At 38.7% G+C, this 20,265-nt stretch overlaps 1 protein-coding gene across 4 annotated transcripts in view; it reads left to right on the top strand.

The window, feature by feature from the left end:
* FAM171B (family with sequence similarity 171 member B) overlaps positions 1 to 20,265 on the top strand; it is a 50,407-nt gene that overhangs the window by 14,852 nt on the left and 15,290 nt on the right. For 3 of the 4 annotated variants that reach the window (XM_061608263.1, XM_061608261.1, XM_061608262.1), the window contains 2 exons: positions 16,021 to 16,254; positions 17,145 to 17,237. In XM_061608263.1, the coding sequence (XP_061464247.1) occupies positions 16,021 to 16,254; positions 17,145 to 17,237 (327 nt within the window). Of the gene's footprint in view, positions 1 to 11,078; positions 11,095 to 16,020; positions 16,255 to 17,144; positions 17,238 to 20,265 lie in introns of those variants that run through there. The other variant, XM_061608264.1, reaches the window with a different exon arrangement.

The following is a 20,265-nucleotide window of genomic DNA, read 5'->3' as shown; positions in this document are numbered from 1 at the left end:
CTCCTCACCAGGGCCATGACGAGTGCCGATGGCTGCTGGACAGATCACCGATTAATTCGATCCACTATGACCATTCATATAGTTCCTCAACGTAGGCTCCAAGGAAGAAAACCAAGGCGTAAAATGAACATCCATGCCCTTCAAGATCCTATTAAGCGAGCCTGCTTTCAAACAACTCTCAAGAATTTATTTTTATTTATTTATTATTTCAATTTATATACCGCCCTTAGCGAAATAGCTCTCAGGGCGGTGAACAAACAAAATAAAATACAATATATCATAATAAAAATACAAAAACATATACAAACAAACAACGAAAAGCACAGCAAAAACAAAATAAATACTATAAAAATTAAAATACAGATTAAAAGATTTAAAAAGTTAAGAAGATTAAAATGCCTGGGAGCATAAAAAGGTCTTTACCTGGCGCCGAAAAGATGGAAGTGTAGGCGCCAGGCGTACCTCTTCGGGGAGGCTGTTCCACAACTCAGAAACATCTACCAACGGAACTCCCGGAAAATGTCGAGGAACACTGGATTAAACTGAAGACATCCATTATCACAGCATGTGAACAAACTATTGGATACCAAACTAAGAAACATCAGGATTGGTTTGATGAGAATGATAGTGAGATTGAACATACCATTGACAAGAAAAGGAAAGCCTTCCAGATATGGCAGAAAGACATTAACTGTGCTGCTAAGAAAAAAATCTATGCCAGTGCAAAGACTGAGGTCCAAAGAAGAACTAGAGAACTTAAGAACGCCTGGTGGATAAAGAAAGCTCAAGAAATCCATCACTTTGCAGATGCTCATGATGCACGGGGCTTTTTTAATGCCACAAAGGCCATTTTGGACCAACAAAATACAGTACAAATCCCTTACTTCCAATGGATGGTAGCAAACTTCTTAAGGATAAAGAGTCTATTGCACTGTGCTGGAAAGAGCATTACCACGACCTCCTTAATCGTAACTCTATTGTGGCTGATATTGTCTTCTCGCAAATTCCACAACAACAAACTAGAGATGAGCCTGCAGTATCCCCTAATTTGGATGAAGTCAGTAAAGCCATCAATCAAATGAAGAACAACAAAGCTAGTGGACCTGATGGGATTCTGGCTGAAGTGTTTAAAGAAGGTTGGGCCTGAATTTACACAACAACTTCATAAGCTCATCGAAAAAATCTGGATGAGGGAGGAGATCCCAGAAGACATTAGGGATGCCATAATTATCACTGTTTTCAAGAAGGGTGATAGAACAGATTGTGGGAACTATTGAGGCATCTCTCTTCTTGCTACCACAGGTAAAATCCTTGCAAGGATCCTCACAAATTGCCTCCTGCCGATCTCAGATGATGTCCTCCCCGAATCCCAAAATGGTTCCCACCCTTTCAGGGGGACAGTGGACATGATCTTCACTGCATGACAGCTTCAAGAAAAATGCTGGGAGCAAAACTGACCTTTTTATATGGCATTTATTGATCTGACTAAGGCCTTTGATACTGTGAATTGAACCGCTCTCTGGACCATCCTTCTGACAATAGGATGCCCTGATAAATTTGCATGTTTTGCGACTCCTTCATGACAACATGACATCAACAATTTTGGACAACAATGGCTTTCAGAGCGATCCATTCAGAGTCGGATCAGGTGTAAAACAGGGATGCGTCATTGCTCCTACCTTATTTGCTATCTTCATTGCTATGATTCTACACCTTATTGAGGGGAAACTTCCTACTGGTGTGGAAATCATATATCGAACAGATGAAAAGCTTTTTAATGTCAGTAGGCTGAAAGCAAAAAGTAAGGTAATGTTAACCTCTGTCGTAGAACTTCAATATGCCGATGATAATGTAGTCTCTGCACATTCAGAGAAAGATCTTCAAACTATTCTAAATGTCTTCGCAGAAGCATATGGCAAGCTTGGGCTCTTACTTAATATTAAAAAAAAAGTGCTTCATCAACAGGTGCGAACTAGTCCCTCTGTAGCACCATCAATCCAGCTTAATGGTGTGATGCTGGAGAACGTTTATCACTTCCCCTATCTCTGCAGCCATCTCTCTGTAAAAGCTGACATTGATGCTGAAATTCAACATCGTCTGAGCTCTGTGAGTGCCGCGTTCTCCTGAATGAAGCATAGAGTGTTCAAGGATTGGGATACTCGCAGGGAGACCAAAATGCTTATTTACAAAGCCATTATACTACTGACCTTACTGTATGCCTATGAAACATGGACCATTTATAAACACCACTCCCAACGTCTTGAAAGATTCCACCAACGCTGCCTCCGGAAAATTCTGCAAATTACTTGGGAAGACAGACGGACTAATGTTAGCGTTTTGGAAGAAGCAAAGACTACCAGTGTTGAAACAATGATCCTTCAACACCAACTTTGCTGGACTGGCCATGTTGTTCGAATGCCTGATCACCATCTTCCAAAGCAGCTACTTTACTCCCAACGTAAGGATGGAAAATGGATCAGTGGACAGCAAAAGAGGTTTAAAGATGTTCTTAAAGCGAATCTAAAAAAATGTAACATGAACATCGACACCTGGGAAGTCTTGTCCCATGAACGTCCCAAATGGAGGTTGGCTGTTATCAAAGGTGCTGTGGACTTTGAAGAAGCACAAATACAGGGCGAACGGGACAGATGAGCGAAGCAGAAGGCACGTCAAACAAATCCTCATCATGACCATCTTCCATCTGGAAACCTATGTCCTCACTGTGGGAGGCTGTGTGGATCCAGAATTGGCCTCCACAGTCACTTATGGACCCACTGTTAAAGACCTTATCTTGGAAGACAATCTTACTTGGCCACAAGTGATTGCCAATGAATGAATGAATGAATGAAGAGTTCTTGAGTATGTACACTTTTTTTGTTACTTAAAACATATTAGGAGACCACACAGTTCTCAAAGTGGGGTATGTGTGTAAACTACCCTAGAGCTTGCGTAGTACATGTTACTTACTATTAGGACTTGTTGGTTCTGGATTCTGAAGAAATGTTTGCTGTTTTATTTCTACTGTAAGCTTTTTCTTCTGTGCTAGCCATTAAAGCTAGTAATAATGCTGTTTTAGAAAATAGAGAAATTCATTGGCTTTTTAGGCCATTAAAATGAAGCCAAGAGAGAAAAAGTTCCTTCCTCTGGCCATAATTGAGCGTTGAGTGTGTCTGGGGTTTATATCAAGACATGCCATATCAGTACAGTGTTCATGGTACGCACATACATTCAGGGTGATTCTTAAACCTTGGAAGGCTTTTAACCCACTTTATTTCTCCTAAATAAGTTACTGCAGAATGTATATTATGCAAACTCATTAGCTATTGTAATGGTTGAGGTGAAAATATTTTAGAAGTGACTGTCAGTTTAACCCTTATCGAAGCACAGTTCAGACAAAGCAGTACTTACTCCATTGTGATATGTTAGTTGCTACTCATGTGCAATCAGCAAAACCAGAGCTGGGTTGGTGGGTGCGTGCATGTACACTGCAGTACCGTCTTCAAATGTCTAGTTAAGTGTTACTAGATGAATTTCAGTTTGATCCCGTAGGTGCAGGTGACAGATACAGCCTACCATCTTTTTGGTTGACTCTTACCTATCTTGGTTTACAATGCCTAGAAGGAAAAGTTTGGCCAGCTGGATCCTAGAGGTAATGAATTCTGAAGCTGGCTGCCTTGAAGCAACTCCTTTAAAAAGACCTCTTTTGATTCCAATGATTTTCCCAACTATCAGCTGATTGCAAATATAAAATGTGCCTATGATAATGTATATGTCTAGATTTTCTGGGCAGATTAAGATGGTGACCAGTACTTTACAGTTTGTCCAGTCATCTTGTAAGCAAAATATAAAACATAAAATAGAAAGGAGTGAAAGAGGCAGGAGACATGGGGCTTAGCCCCCCCTCAAAAAAAAAAAAGTAACCCTGGTTGCAAGAAGCCCCACACTTCCAAGTGTTGTCTATACAGAGGGAGGAAGTGTGCTAGGGAGAGAGAGAGACACATTTCCTGCAAGGAGAGGATTTGTCTACACAACAAGGGATACACACTTTGCTGCAGGGCGATGGTCTCCCTGTCTCCTTAAGAGCTTTGAATAGAAGACCAAATTTATAGAATTGGCTCCAGAGAAAGGGTTATCAAGCAGATGGTTTTAAAGTTTAGCGGCACCCAACATGAAACTGAAATTGGACTGAGTATGAATGGTGATGTATACATGTCATCTCTTGGGGACATGTAGCAGAAACTTCTAGTAACTTTTTATCAGTAAGGATAAGAGTTCCATTTATTATAAATAAGTTTCATAAATGTGCAGGGATTTAATTTGTTTCAACTTGGGGAACTAGAGAATTCCTTAGTCTTTCTTCTCTTATCCCTTCCCCCTTCTATATAAATCTCTTAAATCACAGATATTTAGGTAGAGCAGGGATGGGGAACCTGTTGCACTCCAGATGTTATTGGACTCCAACATCTATCACCCTCAGCCACCATGGATAATAGCTAGGGATTATGCGACATGGAGTCCAACAAAATGTGGAGGGCCACCAGTTTCCCATGACAATTTGGTGGTGGTGTTTTTTTCCTTTGAGTTACACTACAAAATTTTACCATTCAGTTCAAAATTACTGTGGAATTCAAAGCGCTGGTCATTACCTTCAAAAATCCTAATTAGTTTGGGACCAGGATACTCAAAGGACTGGTTCCTGTCAATCCAAAAAGATCAACAAGAAGGCCATTTTGTCCTAAGGTGCGATTGGCTCAGATGAGTCAAAAGAGGATGGATCTTCATGGCAGTGCTCAAGGAACAATCTTCTCCTGGGAGATCTGTCTGGCATCCTCACTTGATGTCTTTTGGAAAATATTTTCATGTTGGCAGTTTTTTCCTTTTAACTCATCAAAGCCTGATTGTTCCTGGCTGCCTGATATCAGAAATGTTTTTACCTTTGTTTTCTCTTTCTATGTTCATTTGTTAATGGTTTAATTAACATGCACTCTTAATTCTTTATTGATTTGTCTTTTTAATTTATGAATGTTAGCTGCCTTGTGTGCTTTCATTAGAGTGGAAAGTGAGGATAAAAGATCTTTCTATAAATAATAAAGCCGCATTATTACATTTGCCTTGGACAAGTGAAAATTCTCCCCTCTTGCACAAAATATAAAAGGCAGCTCATGAGGCCCAGGCATTTATTTATTCATGTATTAAACAGTAAGTATTTATATTTCACTTAATCAGCAGAACCTCTTAAATGGTTTATATAAAATATATATTAAATTCTTTAAAAAATATCTTCTGCCCTCTTAAACCATGGGCATCATATGGCCAAAAAGAACTTAGTTGTTTTTTTAAATTAGTATTTACTTATTTTTATGTATCTTATATTAGTAGTGTTGTATACTGTACGTATGCCATCTAGGGTTGCCAGGTCAGCAGCAGCCCAATTGCTGAGATTTCAGGGCAGGCCCTAGTCATGTCATGAAGCGTGATACAGTAAGCATCAACCACAGTTGCTTGGAGCATACCATTCAAACAAAAACAAATCTCTGACTGGAAATTAAGATAGAAATCTTAGCTAAATGAGAGTGTTTCTAGGTCCAGCTGAAGTGACAGAATCATTCCTTCTCACCTGCATAGGGAGCCTGGATAGGGAACATTTCATCTAGCGTACTTGCTTCTGGCAAGAAGGGTTTGAGTGCTCTCAGGCCACGCCAGTCACCAGAAGACCATTGTACGAAGAAGTGAGCCTAGTGTTAAATTTTAGATGTTAGATAGGAGCACTCAGGAGTAAAGATGGATGTCCCTGAAGGCTAAGGGACCAAGGCCCATAGAACTCAATAGGACTTATTTCTGAGTAGATAGGGTTAGTATTGTACTGTTGGTAAGGCTTGACTAGGGATCCTCTGCAGCAATATTCATATCAAAGCAGGGTTGGCAACCCCCTGCCTGGAATGCTCTGCCTCTGCCTTTTAATGAGGCTACTCCAAACTTTCTTATGGACTTGACCCTTCACTGCAGAGAGAGGTTTGGGAGATGAGTAATAGCTAAGAAGATTTTCTACCCTTTCTTGCCTATCCTGTGGGCTGCTATAAACTCACGTTGACAGCCAACCCAATTCCAGTGAGTAATAATTGACAAAGAGAAAACACACATGGTTTGGTCTACCTTCACAGTCAGAAGCTTGAGAACTGCAGCAATTAAAGCCACACTTCCCAGTATGTTTCTCTTTTACCACGATGGGACAAGAAAAAGCCCTGTCATGCAACCAACAAGGTCCATCATGAGTGGGTTTAAGGGGGTTGAGCTGAGCACATGCAACCACTGTTGTTTCTTCTATGCATATAAGGGAGCAAGGTTAAAGGTAAATTAAATGCAAATAGAAAAACAAAAGACAGTGATGATTTCCTAAATGCAATACCATACCAACCACAACAACGTTCCTATGAGGAAGGCAGAAAACTCAGCATCCCACAACCAGTCAGGATTCCTAACCAAAAACTCAAACTAAAAGACTTCTGGCAGCCAGGCAGCCAAGGTCACAGAAATCCCCATGCAGCACAATCTGAGCTGGGGGCTGCAGTTAGTGCAGAATGCTGTGGCACAATTGCTGTCATGAGTGAGATCCTGTTAGCACATAATATCTCTGCTCTGAAATCTGCACTGCTTTATTAATTAATTAATTAATTAGTTGATTTATATCCCGCTGTACCTCCCAGTAGGAGCCCAGGCTGGCAAACAAAAGCACTAAAAACACTTTAAAACATCATAAAAACAGACTATACAATATATTAAAACAAAACGTATTTAAAAACATTTTTAAAGCTTTAGAAATCTTTTAAACGTTTAAAAACATCTATTTTTTTTTTTAAAAAAAGGTTTAAAAGCATATTAAAAAGCAATTCCAACACAGACGCAGATTGGAATAAGGTCTCAACTTAAAAGGCTTGTTGAAAGAGGAAAGTCTTCAGTAGGCGATGAAAAGATAACAGAGATGCCGCCTGTCTAATATATAAGGGGACGGAATTCCAAAGGCTAGGTGCCAGGAGGCCCTCACCCATAGAGCGCAGTGATTGACTGGGTATATAAGGGATAAGTTGCCGATTTGCTATCAGGCCAAGTTCAAGGTGTGCTTTCCACGTTATGTGCCATGTAGTAGTTGTTCTACTCTTGTAAGAAATTGATCCTTTTGTGTGGCAGCACCTACGCTTTGGAACTCTCTACCTATTGACATTAGGCAGACACCTTCATTGTACTCTTTTTGGCACCTGCTAAACACATTTTTGTTCAGGCAAGCCTACCCAGGCATGTAGAAGCTATTACGTTTTTGTCTGTTTTTAACTCGTTGGTTACTATTTTGAATGTTTTTAAATACCTGTCTTAAACTGTTTTGCCAATAATTTTATTGTTTTAATTCCTTCTGTAAACAGATTTGAAGTTGTTGTTTTTTTACAAAAAAACTGTATATAAATGTTGTAAATAAAATACATAAATTAATTCCAGTCTCACTGTGGCCCTTGGTTCTTTTTCCTCTTTTAGGAACAAAGTAATCTTCCTTATACCGACTCAGGCCATTTAGTATCATCCAGCTCAGTATTATTTATTTTATTTATTTATTACATTTATACCCCGCCTTTCTTTTCGTGAAACCCAAGGCGGCTTGCATATGGTTCCCAGGCGGTCTCCCATCCACACTGATGAGATCTGACCCTGCTTAGCTTCGGCAGGGAGCTGGCCTTATGTGCCTTCAGACCACAGCCTGGGACCAATACTAATGACATGGACTAGCATCGGCTCTCCAGGATTCCAGGCAATAGATTTTTCCAGAGAATGAATTTTGGACCTTTGCATGCAAAGCATATGCCCTGAGGACAGTCCTTCCCCTTTTTAAATAAGTATTTTTTAAAATTGTTCTTTTTAATTCACTAATGAATGCACAGTATACCTAGGGCAGATCCACACCATTCATTTAAAGCACATTCAACACACATTTGAAAAACATAAATCCTACCACAGAATCATGGGAACTGTAGTTTGTTAAGGGTGGTGGGAAATATAACTGTGAGGGGCAAACTTCATTTCCCAGGATTCTTTGGGGAACGTTATGGGCTTTAAATTCAAGTTGGATGTGCTTTAAATGTATTGTGTGGATTAGCATTACTTCATAAGCTTTACCTGCATATAAATCATTTTAATTATTTTTTATTGGAAATGAACTACAAGGTTTACTAGGTGAACATAGGCTACTCACCATCTCTCAGCCTCTCTGCCCCTCAGGATGAAAACAACAGAGGGGAACCATGAGCATCCCAAGGAAGAAGGGCACACTTAAAATGTAGAGGAAATAATAATATACAACCATAGTGTGAAGTCAGATACTTATTGGAACATAGTATGAAGAAATAGTTATATAAGCATGACTGTCAAAGATGTTTATTATTTACACAGCCTGTAAAAGTATAGTGCAATCCTGTGCATGTTTACTCAGAAGCAAGTCCCAATGTATTCAGTGGAGCTTACTCAAACAGGAAAATGTGCACAAGACTGCAACCTCAAGTGATAATTAACTTCACTCACCCAACCCAAAGTTCAGAATTTTGGATTTTAAATGGATTTTTTTCTGGTTGTGAGCACTTTGTTACAAGGCTTGAATTCCAACACACACACCCCAGCATCTTTACTTCAGGGGGTTCAAGTAGAATAAAAATATGACATCTGTTCTAAATTATGAATTAAATCATTTAATGCTGGGGTGTGCTAAATATAGTCTGTGGGATGGATTTGATCGAACAAGGCCCTCAACTTTTGCCATTATGTAGTGGCTTGCTTGTTGCCTGTTTTTGGGGGTGGATGGTTAGGGAAGAGCCTTGACTAGCCTGTGTTTTCCTCTTGATTTAAAATGTGCACATTGTAAAGTTCAAACCAGCCCCATATATCTAAGATTTGCAAACCACATTTAAATAAACAAACACTCTATTCAGAACTTATTAACAATTGACTAATAGGCAAAAAACCCTTGCAGTTTAAGAATGTACCTATAGCCAACAGATATTTCTATCAAACTTTAAAAAGCAGGGAAATTGGGCAGCTATAGTGAATGCACCAGGGGAGCAGGAGACCTGACCTCTGCCCTGAGATATTGTACTGCCCTACATATTTGTGCAAACAAAATTTGGGTTGGTCTTTTATAGTCCAATCCACTTTACTCCTGCTCAATCATGCTTAACATCAGTGAAAGTGACCACGGGGGAGGAGGAGAACAGGGAGAGGGAGGACTGGAGTGGGCAGGGGAGGAGAGGGGGAAAGGCAGGTCAGAACATTTGCATGCTTATTGAGTTCAATAGGACTTACTCCCATGCATTCATGGTTAGGATAGGTAAAACTGACCATTGGGGGGGAGGAGGAGGAGGAGGGGAGGGGAGGAGCAGGAGCAGGAAGAAGGGCATTGGAAGGGGAGGGGGAGGGTAAAGGAAGTGGGAGGGGAGGGTAAAAGAGAGGTGCTGGGAGGAGGGGAGGGCAAGTCTGATCTTTTGCATGCTTATTGAGTTCAATGGGATTTTTCCCCATGCAGTCATGCTTAAGATAGGTAAAACTGACCTGGGGGAGGGGCAGGGAGGAGAGGAGGGGGGAGGAGAGGAGATTGGGTGGGAGTGCACTGGGTAGAGGGAAAGCCCCTTTCCTTTCCAAAAAGAAAATACTGTGAAAAGTACCATTCTTTTTCAGGGTTTGCCTCACCTTTTTATTCTACAACAGGCACATGTAGTCTCCCACCCAAATTTAAACCAAAGCTATCCCTGGCCACATCAACACTAGATCTTTATTTCACTTTAGAGAGTCATGGCTTCTCCCAAAGAATTCTGGGAAGTGTAGTTAGTGAAGGGTGTCAAAGTTGCTAGGAGACGCTGGGTTCCCCTTACAGAGCTTCAGTTAGAGTGGCTGACTGTTATACCACTCTGGCCACTGGAGCTCTGTCGGGAATGAGAGTCTCCTCTCAGCACCACAAACTACACTTCCCAGGATTCTATGGGGGAAGCCATGACTGTCTCACATGAAATCAAGGTCTGATGTGGGTGTGGTCCCCTGATTAGGCAAGCCAAGCAGCTGTGAGTCTGGCTTTTAGAACACTGACAGTTGGTTCTTACTGAACATGCCTGACATTATCATTCATTTCAATGCTAAATTTCTTAAATTTATTAAAAATCAGCCAGGCATTTTTTAAACTTTTAAACAGCAGAAGATGAAGGTCAGAGTATGGGGCAAGGTCAGCAATAGCATTACAGGTACTCCGTGAACAGGACTGATTTTTAATAAATTTCAACAAATTATGAGAACTCTGACAGAAAATAGTCCAAAAGGGGTCTGTTTTTTCTCTCTTTTTACACTTTGAACTCTCGATTCTGTTTTGTGTATCGCCATGAAAATTTACAGGGTTGTTAAGCAAGTGTTTCTGAGTTGAGTATGTTTTGTATGTTTTGTTTTGAGCTTATGGGAAGCATTAGAATAGCATGGGGGATATTTTCAATTTAACATTGCAGAATGCGAAAAATCCATGCTGGCTATAGTATACAGCCACTATCATGGCTGTATAATATCATTGAAAAACACAAGAAACAAAAACAACATTCACACACTGCCCTCGTACAAATAAGTAAACTTTTACTTCAGTAATCTGATTTGCTTTATTGAGAAACATAACTAGTTGACCTTTTACCTTTGTTTTTACTGTATTTTAAAGGTCTTTATTGTATGGTTTTTTATTTGTTGTAAATAGCTTTAATTTTTTAATGAAATAGTGGTATACAAGTAGATAGATAGATAGATAGATAGATAGATAGATAGATAGATAGATAGATAGATAGATAGATAGATAGATAGATCTCTGAAGAGCGTGAGCCTCTCCCTGAAATGTAACTGTTTCTGAGAATTTTTTTAAAAAAATTGGCTCACTGTGAGATTAAAGTTAGGTAAGAAAGTCAAAATAAAAGCTGGCTGGTAATCTACAATAGAAACTGAGCAATACTTGTTAAATACAGGTCCCTCACCTTATTTGTATCCTAACAATTTCTACTTGTCATCTTTCAGAATATGGAAACAGAGCCTCTTTTCCAAGTAAGGCTGCTCTTATTCTGTTCTAGTTACTCTTGTATGTTTGGGGAACTTCAGTACTGTTTTCTTAATTTTTTTAAAACTATCAGTTTCCTTATTGGTGTGTGTTGACTTTGTGTAGTGCATTAGTTACCTTGTTGTTGGCCCTACAATGACACCACACGTGCTGAGTTGATTAGGCCCAATTATCTTCAGAATAACTGTTTCCTTCTTTATAGGTCAGTGCACTTTTCATATCTCTGATAAGGCCAAGCAGGAAATAGCATGCTCAACAAAAGCAAGAGTGAAATGTGGGAAATGATGGTTGTTCATTCAGTTAAGACCAAACAAATCACCCAGTGTGGGGGCTTGCAGCTGCTTAGCATGCGAGATGGAAATACATGTTGGAGGCAGCTGCTGGAAAATAAATCTTAAGCATATGCCTGGCACTTTCAAAATAGGGAAGATGTTAAAAATAAGAAAAAATCACCACACTGATTTAAGTCAATCTTTCAGGCAGAGAAGGGGGAGGCAGGATAGAAGATCAAATAAAACATTACATGCAAGTGGGTGTCTTAAAAACCCCAATGGCTGACTGTCCTAAGGACAAGCAGTTTCAGGTACAAAGGTTTAGAATGGAGAATAGGTGGGAACGGGTGGAGAGGAGATTCACCCCCAAAATAGCAAATGGGCCAAAGGTGGTACACCCCCCCTCAACCCTTTCTCCTATTTCGCCTTATAAATAAGAGATTAATACATTTCCTATTAATACATGCACATGTGTGTAATACATAATTACATAATTTGGCCCAAAGATGTTCAGGAGGATAACAGGATAAAACAACATTGTTGGTATTGCATTAATGTTGCTTGCTTTGCCAATATCAATAACAAAGACAGTGTTGCTTATACAGTTTACTTGACACCTAAGGTAAAGATAAGGAATGCACCATTTGACTGTTACGGGGCTCTATTTATCACTTTTCAATTTGAGCCACTCAGTTCAGGGATTAATGACAGACTGTAAATAAAATATCCTTTTAAACAGCTATTAAAATGATTTTGTCTTGCTCCATTGTCCCTTTTTCTTTTTTCTTTCATAAAAGTAGATCTTAATTATTATAGCCATCTTAGAAGCAGAGGTGGCACACTCACAAGAAATGTTTTCACTCCTACACAACTGGAGTCCCAATCATGAATAAAAATATAACACTTCTTTTTCCTCCCCTTAGTTTACTTTGGAATAATAACTTTTCTTACTGCTCAGTAAGATAGTGTTTTAGATCTGAAAACAAACTAATGACAAATGTCCAAAGACAGAAGTGAAAGATGGATCCAGAGCAGGACAACAGTGTTAACCTGTAATCCTGTGCATACTTGGGAATAACCCCCATTGAATTCAGTTGGATTTAATGCTGAGTAGATACATTATACAGCCATGAGAGTGACTGTTATACGTATACTATTGCCAGCATGGATTTTTTGCATTCTGCAATGTTAAATTGAAAATACTCCCGTGCCATTCCGCTGCTTCCCATAAGCTAATTTCAGAACAAAACCTTATAAAACCTATAGTCCTGAACTCAGAAACATTTGCTTAACAACCCTCTAAGTTTTCATGGCGATACACTAAACACTCAAAGAGAATCAAGAGTTCAAAGTGTAAAATGAGGGCGGGGGGGGGAATCCAGACCCCTGTTGGACTTTTTTCTGTCAGTGGTCTCATAATTTATTGAAATTAATTAAAAATCAGCCATGTTCAGAGACTGCTTGTAATCCTATTACTGACCTTGCCCCATACTCTGACCTTCATCTTCTGCAGTTTAAAAGTGTTTAAAAAGAAAAAAGAAAAAAAGCCTGGCTGTTTTTTAATTAATTTAAGAAATGTAACATTAAAGTCAATGATAAGCCCAGGCATGCTCAGTAAGAACCAGCTGTCAGTGTTCTAAAAGCCAGACTCACAGCTGTTTGTGTTCTTAGTCTTTCCAGTGGGGTAGAATTGACGCCAAAAGGTTTAAGAGTAAAAGCATCATTTTTTACCAAATTAAAGGGGGTGGGCTGAATCACTGGCAATTTTTCACCTCCTCATGGTTGAGGACTATTGGAATATGGAGTTGTGGAAAACGGATGCTTTATATGCTATCAGGATTCACTGCTATTAGAGTGCATTTGACCCCACCTCTTGACAGAAGGTGAAGTAACCGGGCACCTGCGATTTTTCCAACAAATTGGCAGATGTATACAGTTGTGCATCTTTGACTTTTTGTTCCTTAGCATTGCTATGTTTGGATCTCACTTAAAATAATCAAATAATAAAGTTGGAAGGGTGTTGTAGGATATCTTACCCAGCCACCTGATCAATGCAGAAAATCCAGAGCTAAAACATCCCCAGGATGTAGGGAGAGCTCATCCACCTCCTGGAATGTTAATTGGTTCCATTTTATGTTGTTCTTTATGTATAGCCACTTTGAATACTTTTTTAGTTGAAGAACACCTAAAAATACTTAAATAAGTACTCAGTTCCAGTTAGGCCCAATTACAACACAAGAGGATTTTCTCCCTCCTCTTTTTAGTAGCATGCCATATGGGCATATTCAGGTAGCAGAAAAGCAAAAGCAAAACATCGGAAACGGTTCCTCCTTTTTAAAAAAGTTTCCTGAATTCATGATGCTGCTTCTATTGGAAAACTCCTGGTCTGTAACATCGAAAACAAACAAACAGAAAAAAAGCTCTTATCTGCCGTATCTGTAATGTGTGAAGCAATCTTTAGCCAAAATATTATTTTTGGTTGTATCTAATGTGGCACAAGTAAATTTCTGTTGGTGCAACAGCACTTCCCTTTCCTGTCCTCTCTCTGCGTGCCCCCAAAATGTGCTGTGGATGGTCCCCTTACCCTCTGGGACAGGGGGGCTGCCAGTAAGAGGAGGGGGGATTGAGCAATGACCAATCGGGGTTATGTTGCTTGAGCAGAACAGCAGCACTGGATACAACCCTTTGAATTTATCAAGTTTATGATCCATGCATCTTCATTCTCCCCCCCCAAACAGCAAGACAAATTAGGTTTTGTGGCTGTTGCAATGAAAACCAGCCTGTTCTGCGGAAGCAAGAGGTAATATGTTGAGGATTGTTATAGCTCCTTTCAGTAGATGTGAAGCTGTGAGAAGTAAATCTCAGTTCTCCCACTGCTTCCACTTGGTGTTATAAAGACATTTCCTGCAATCTTTGTCTGCTGTGTTACATAAAATGTAACACAGTGAAGTGCGTCAGGGGAGGGGAAGGGCATTAATGAGAAGTATTCTCCCTCTTTGAATTTGCTTACCTTTTGGCACTTGACAACATTTGGCTCCTTTCATCTTGGAAAAAAACAAAAATAAAATGCACCCCTCCCCTTTCAGTATTATTCTCGAGCAGACTTTACTTTTCCTTGTCTTTTGGATTCTACTTTGATCTACACAGAAGGTTTTTAATAAACATTTATGGCATTTTAATAAGCATTTATTGGCATTTATAGGGGACTAGAATTGTCTGGTGCGTGCGTCCATTTTCTTTCTTTGTTTTCTCACTCTGATCGTGTGGCATGCTTCAGCCTCTGAAGCAGATATATGCAGCTATTTCAAATTAAGCCACCACTGTGTGAAATAGTGTATTTCCTCAAGAATTCAGATTTAGATCCACAGCTCAAATATAGTGAAGAGCATCAACTAAATTTTTTGGAAGTGTTAACTTATTTTCTGTTAAAGAGATCTGTTTGGAATATAATAAGAATTTTGGATTCAGAACAATCTTCAAAAGCTTAACTGATGTAAGGTGAAGAGTTTGGTGGTGTACATTTGAACCATTGAGCCCCCCTTTCTCCCAGGAGCACATAGTTGAGAGTCTTTGGTCTGGGAGAATGGAGATTGATTTTGTAAGTTTCATATTGTTGGTCTTACAGTCATTTTCCACAGTGGGAAGGGTGCCTGTTAACATTAGGCAGGCAGCCTTACTATCCTGATTTAGACGCCTGCTAAAACCTTTTTATTTCAGCAAGCTTACCCAGACATATAATAAAGTAGCCAACTGACTTTCTATCTATAAAAGATTGTATGATCAGCAGTTTTGGATTAAGACCCTGAATTGTATAAAGGCTCTTATTTACTTGAAACCAATATATTTAATTGTTATAGCAACCAACACCCTTTTTCAGGAAATATTTAAGTTTTGAAATGGGAAACTTGATTAAAATTATTCCACCTTGCTTGATGGTGCAGTAGATACTTTCCCTTCCCCTCCATCATGCACCTCCTGTAATGCGCAACACACATTGAATGCACTGAAGATGTGTGGTGGCCCAGTTTACATCTCCTCTTCCTCCCCTTCCCCCTTGTTTTGAAAGGGGCAAATTGTTTTATTTATTACATTTATATTCCACTCTTCCTTCCAAAGGAGCCCAGTGTGGCAAACACATCTGCAATAAGAATCTAATTACAAATAAAATAAGCATATTTAAAACATTTAAAAATAGTAAAAGACATCTAAAGACCAATCAACATCAATCATGTGTCTGAATAGGCCCACAGAAACAAACATTTTCAGCAGGTTTCTAAAAGAATACAGTAATGATGCTGGCCTAATGTCAATCAATAGTCAGGGAGATCCAAAGTACAAGTGCCGCTGCACTAAAGGCATAACTCCTTACAAACACAGAATAGACAATGTGTGATACTTGCAGAAGTGCAAGTTCTGCAGATAGAAGTGATGAACCAGTCCTTGTATACCATTATATGGACAAAACCAATGCATTCCAATGCATTTTTTCACAGTTAAACAATTCAATTTGAAATTAAAACAAATATTACTCTTGAATTAGGGAAACCCATCCCTAGCATGTTAGAGACTCACCCTTTTCAAGCATATGTTGGACTAATATTGTAATGTTGATTATTACCTTTTTCCTTTTGTCCCATTTAGGATCTATGTTTACACTGAAAGTGCAGGTCAATGACATCATCAGTCATCAGTATCTGTGCCAAGCTGTTGTAGAAGTGTTTGTCAACCATACAAAAACAAATTCTACACTAACTGGAAATAATGGAGCAGTATTAATACGAGTTCCCTATCAGCTAGGTCTAAGTTTAACTATTGCGTCTTATAAAGATGGTTATATGTTAACACCTTTGCCTTGGAAGACTGGAAGAATGCCAAGTAAGTAAGCCCTTTTAAAATCCTATTATTGAACTGAATGTGCTTGAACTTTTTTCTTCCCCAGGGGAATCGTTCTAATTGTCATCAAATGAATGTGACTTAATGAAGTCACCTAAAGTAGGTCAAGCCTGAATGCAACTGTAAAGGTAAATACCACTGTCTTGAAAGAGATTTTTTTTAAAAAGATATAAAATGCTTCCATGAAATTATTGCAATTATTGAAGTTCTGCACCAAATATTGAATGCAGATTACATTGAAAGAGGCTGAACACTTCTGCTGTATTTTTAAAATAGGATGGGAAAGTGGGATGGTGACATATTGTCTCAAATTACGATCATGTGTTTGCCAGATGAGTCAGGTATGGCAGAATTCTCATCATGTGCTTCAGCTTAGAACCTTTTCATCAGCGCTGTTTCTATTATTTTCTCAAACTTCACGTATACTTTTTAAAAATAAAACTGTTATGTGCCTGTTCTGTTTTGTCATATCATTTTACCAAATAACAAAGCAGAAAGGCCAGAACAAAAGTTCCCAATATAAACTAGTAGTTTGGGTGTGGGCTTAGAGTTATATGGATGCTTTTAAACTAATCAAACTGTCTCATTACATCCCTATTGGGGAAATTCTGGTTAGTTTAAACTCTAGTTTCTTTAAAACAAGCAAGGATCATAGTTCACTCCCAGTTTGGATGTAACAAGAAACTCTGGCACGTTTACAGGAGAAAGCAAAGTCTTCTGATTTCCTGGCTTCAATATGAAATACTTGGTCCTCCTTTGTTTCCATCTCTTTTGTGTTTTAAATTTTGCCACTCTTCAGAACTGTAATTCTTCTTTCTAGCTTTTCCAATATATATCTTTGTATTAATAAGTTCTTTTTTGTCTTCCTACAGTATATTCATCAGTCACACTTTCACTGTTCCCCCAAAGCCAAGCAAATATATGGTTGTTTGATGATACAGTTTTAATTACTGGGAAATTGTCTGGTAAGTAACAACAGTACAAAGTCAAGATTGTTTTTTAACATGAGGTGTGGGGCTAAACTGAGCATCTATGGCAGGGGTGGGAACATCTGGTCCGCAGGCCAGCCCTGGCCCAATAGGGGTCCAGCTTGGCCCATGAGACCATTTTCTCAAACTACGTCCACCTGTCAATCAGCTGGTGTCAGTTGTAACATCACCTGAATGGTGCTAGGACAGGGTTTGATTCTGCATTGGCTACAGGTGATCAGGAGGGAACAGGTGCCTGCAGCCAACATAGCAGGATTTTAACCTCTGCTTGTCAGCTAATGAGCAGAGGCTACATTCCACTCAGGGAACAAGCTCACACAGCTAAAGAGAGCCTGTAAAATGTAGGCTTCTTTTTCACACTTCGCACAGCGGTGATGGTGGATGGGGGGAGCTTTTTTCTCCCTTTCTTCTGCCCCCCCCCCGTCTCTGCTGTGGGAAGTATAAAAAGCAGCCCTGCCCACCTGTCAGATATGGCCCATGAGGCCAATTCTGATAAGGTTTCTCACCCCTGACCTACAGTTTCAACATATGTGTTGGGAACTGTAGGCACAAACTGCTATTGGCCAGTGTTTTAGCATTAACATTTTGGAATTCCCTTCCCTTAAATGTTAGACAGGCGCCACCAAAGACCTTCCTTTTTTTTTTTTTTTTTTTTTTTTTTCAATAATTTTTATTCAGATTTTCATAAAACATACAAGACAAAATCATAAAACATTCAAAGACAAAAAACAAAATCAAAAATAGTTAAACAAAAAGAAAAAAAGAAAAAAAAAAACAAAAATAAAAAATAAAGAGTAAAATATTGACTTCCCATTTGTCAAAGATCAAATCAGTTATAAGTCTATAATATATAACAATCCTGTCTCTTAAGTCATATTATAAAATCACTTTCCTCCAGTAGTTATCTTACTTAATCATCAAATCTCATAAACATTACTTTATTCTTTCCACAAAAAGTCAAAGAGAGGTTTCAATTCTTTAAGAAATATATCTATCAATTTTTTTTTCCAGATAAGCATATCGATTAATCCATCTCATTACTAATTATGATAATCTTATTGTCATAACCATAGTCAAAATAAACATTTCAATTAATCCATCACATCAGAATCTGTTAGGTTCAATAATTTCAGTAGCCATTGTTCTATTATCTCTATTAGTTCCATTTTCCATCTTCCATCTTCAGTAGTCTTGTTAAGTCCAGTAATTTCAATATCCAATCTTCCATTATCAGTATTCCATAATAATCTTGCTGTCAAAGCCATAGTCATATAGTAAGAGTCTGATGGGGATTACCTCTATCCCAAATATTTTCTTGCCATCCATTCTGAATAGGTTGCTGAAATACTGCTGTAAAATCATATCTCTGTTCTTTTTTTCAAAATACACTGGGTCATCTCTTAAAAGTTTTTCCATTGTCACATGGCTGCAGTTAATTCCATAGATTTTCTCTATATTGGGCTCCATCACATCATTCCAGTCCAGAAGATTATCCATGCCATTGATAACTTTATCTCTAGAATCTTCATTCATTTCTTCAGAGATAACATTGAGTTCCAAACAATAGATTTTATTTCTAAAGTCCATAGACTCCAAATCTTGTTCCTGTTCCACGTTGGTTCCAATCTCCGGGATCTCCTCTCTCACAGGGACCCCTATTCCAGTCTCCAGGGTCACCTCTCTCACAGGGACCCCTGTTCCAATCTCCGGGGTCTCCTCTCTCACAGGGACCCCTTCCAGGGTCACCTCTCTCACAGGGACCCTTATATCTTTAATCTCCTGCTTCATTTTACTCAATTCAATTTTCATTATCTCAATCTCATCCATTATTTTCTGAAACATAGTTATTTCCAGATTTTCAGCCACTTTCTTAATTGCCATTTTAAAAGAAAAATATAGGAAAACCACTTCTTATTTCAGCAACAATTGGGTTAATACTCCAAACTTGGTGACATCACAGTATAAACAGAGCAGACAGCCTTATCTCTCCAATAGTTAAGTAAACAAAATGCAGTTCCCAGGATCGAAACAATTAATGGCAATCGTCAAGAAACAGATTCGTCAAAATAAAATAGACCAAAAAGAGAGTAGTCTCAAAACAGTATAATATTTTTCAAAATAAAAATCTGGAATAGAAATCCCTCTTCTGTGTATATCTTTAGAATGCAAATCCAGGACAGCTTTTTGCAACAAAAACAGAGATAAGCTATTAATTAGTGCGTAGCAGAGAGAAGTTATGGCTCCCCAGTGAGATGTCAAAAACTGATCAATCTGGCAAATCTCTTTTAAACAGCAACAATTTAAGTCAAGTAAAAGAAAAATATAGAAAGAAGGGTGCTTGCCTGTTAGTGCGTTCTCTCTTAGAAGATAAGGTGAACGTTCGCTTTATCAGATAGAGCTTGCTGTTAAAAATCCGTCCCACCTTCGTCGGCTGGACCTCGTCCCATAAATTAATGAGATCTGGTCGTCCCAACAAAAATAGGCTTTGAGGTTAATCTCTTCGTTTCTCCCTACCCGGGAGAAGTTTAATCAGTCAAAAAAAAAAGAAAAAACTGACTGATATATCTGAATAAGCTTCTTTTGAGGCAGGAGCCCGTCTCAAAAGCAGGCACAGGCTAAGTCACCCTTCCCGGAAGTTCCCAAAGACCTTCCTCATTCAACAAGCCTTTTCAGTAGAGAACTTATCCCAGTGTGTGTCTGTGCTAGAATTGCTTTTTATGATGTTTTTAAAGTTGTTTTTAAGATGTTTTGTTTTAATATGTTCTAAAGTCTTTTGTTTTAAAAATATTTTAAAGTGCTTTTAGCATTCTGGAAGGAAGGGTGGGATATAAATTTAATAAATAAATAAATATTGGGTATTTGTATTTTGTAAGAGACTTTTCAGCAGGGCTGTGGAGTCGGTACACCAGACCTTCGACTCCAACTCCTCTATTTTTCTACTGTCCGACTCCTTCATAAATGGAATGTGAATCCAGAGCTTGGAAAAGTTACGTTTTTAAACTAC

This window comes from Rhineura floridana, chromosome 2 (assembly GCF_030035675.1).
Source record: "Rhineura floridana isolate rRhiFlo1 chromosome 2, rRhiFlo1.hap2, whole genome shotgun sequence".
Lineage (NCBI taxonomy): Eukaryota > Metazoa > Chordata > Lepidosauria > Squamata > Rhineuridae > Rhineura > Rhineura floridana.
Note: the sequence above shows the minus strand (reverse complement) of the source record. Positions and strands in the feature narration are given on the sequence as shown.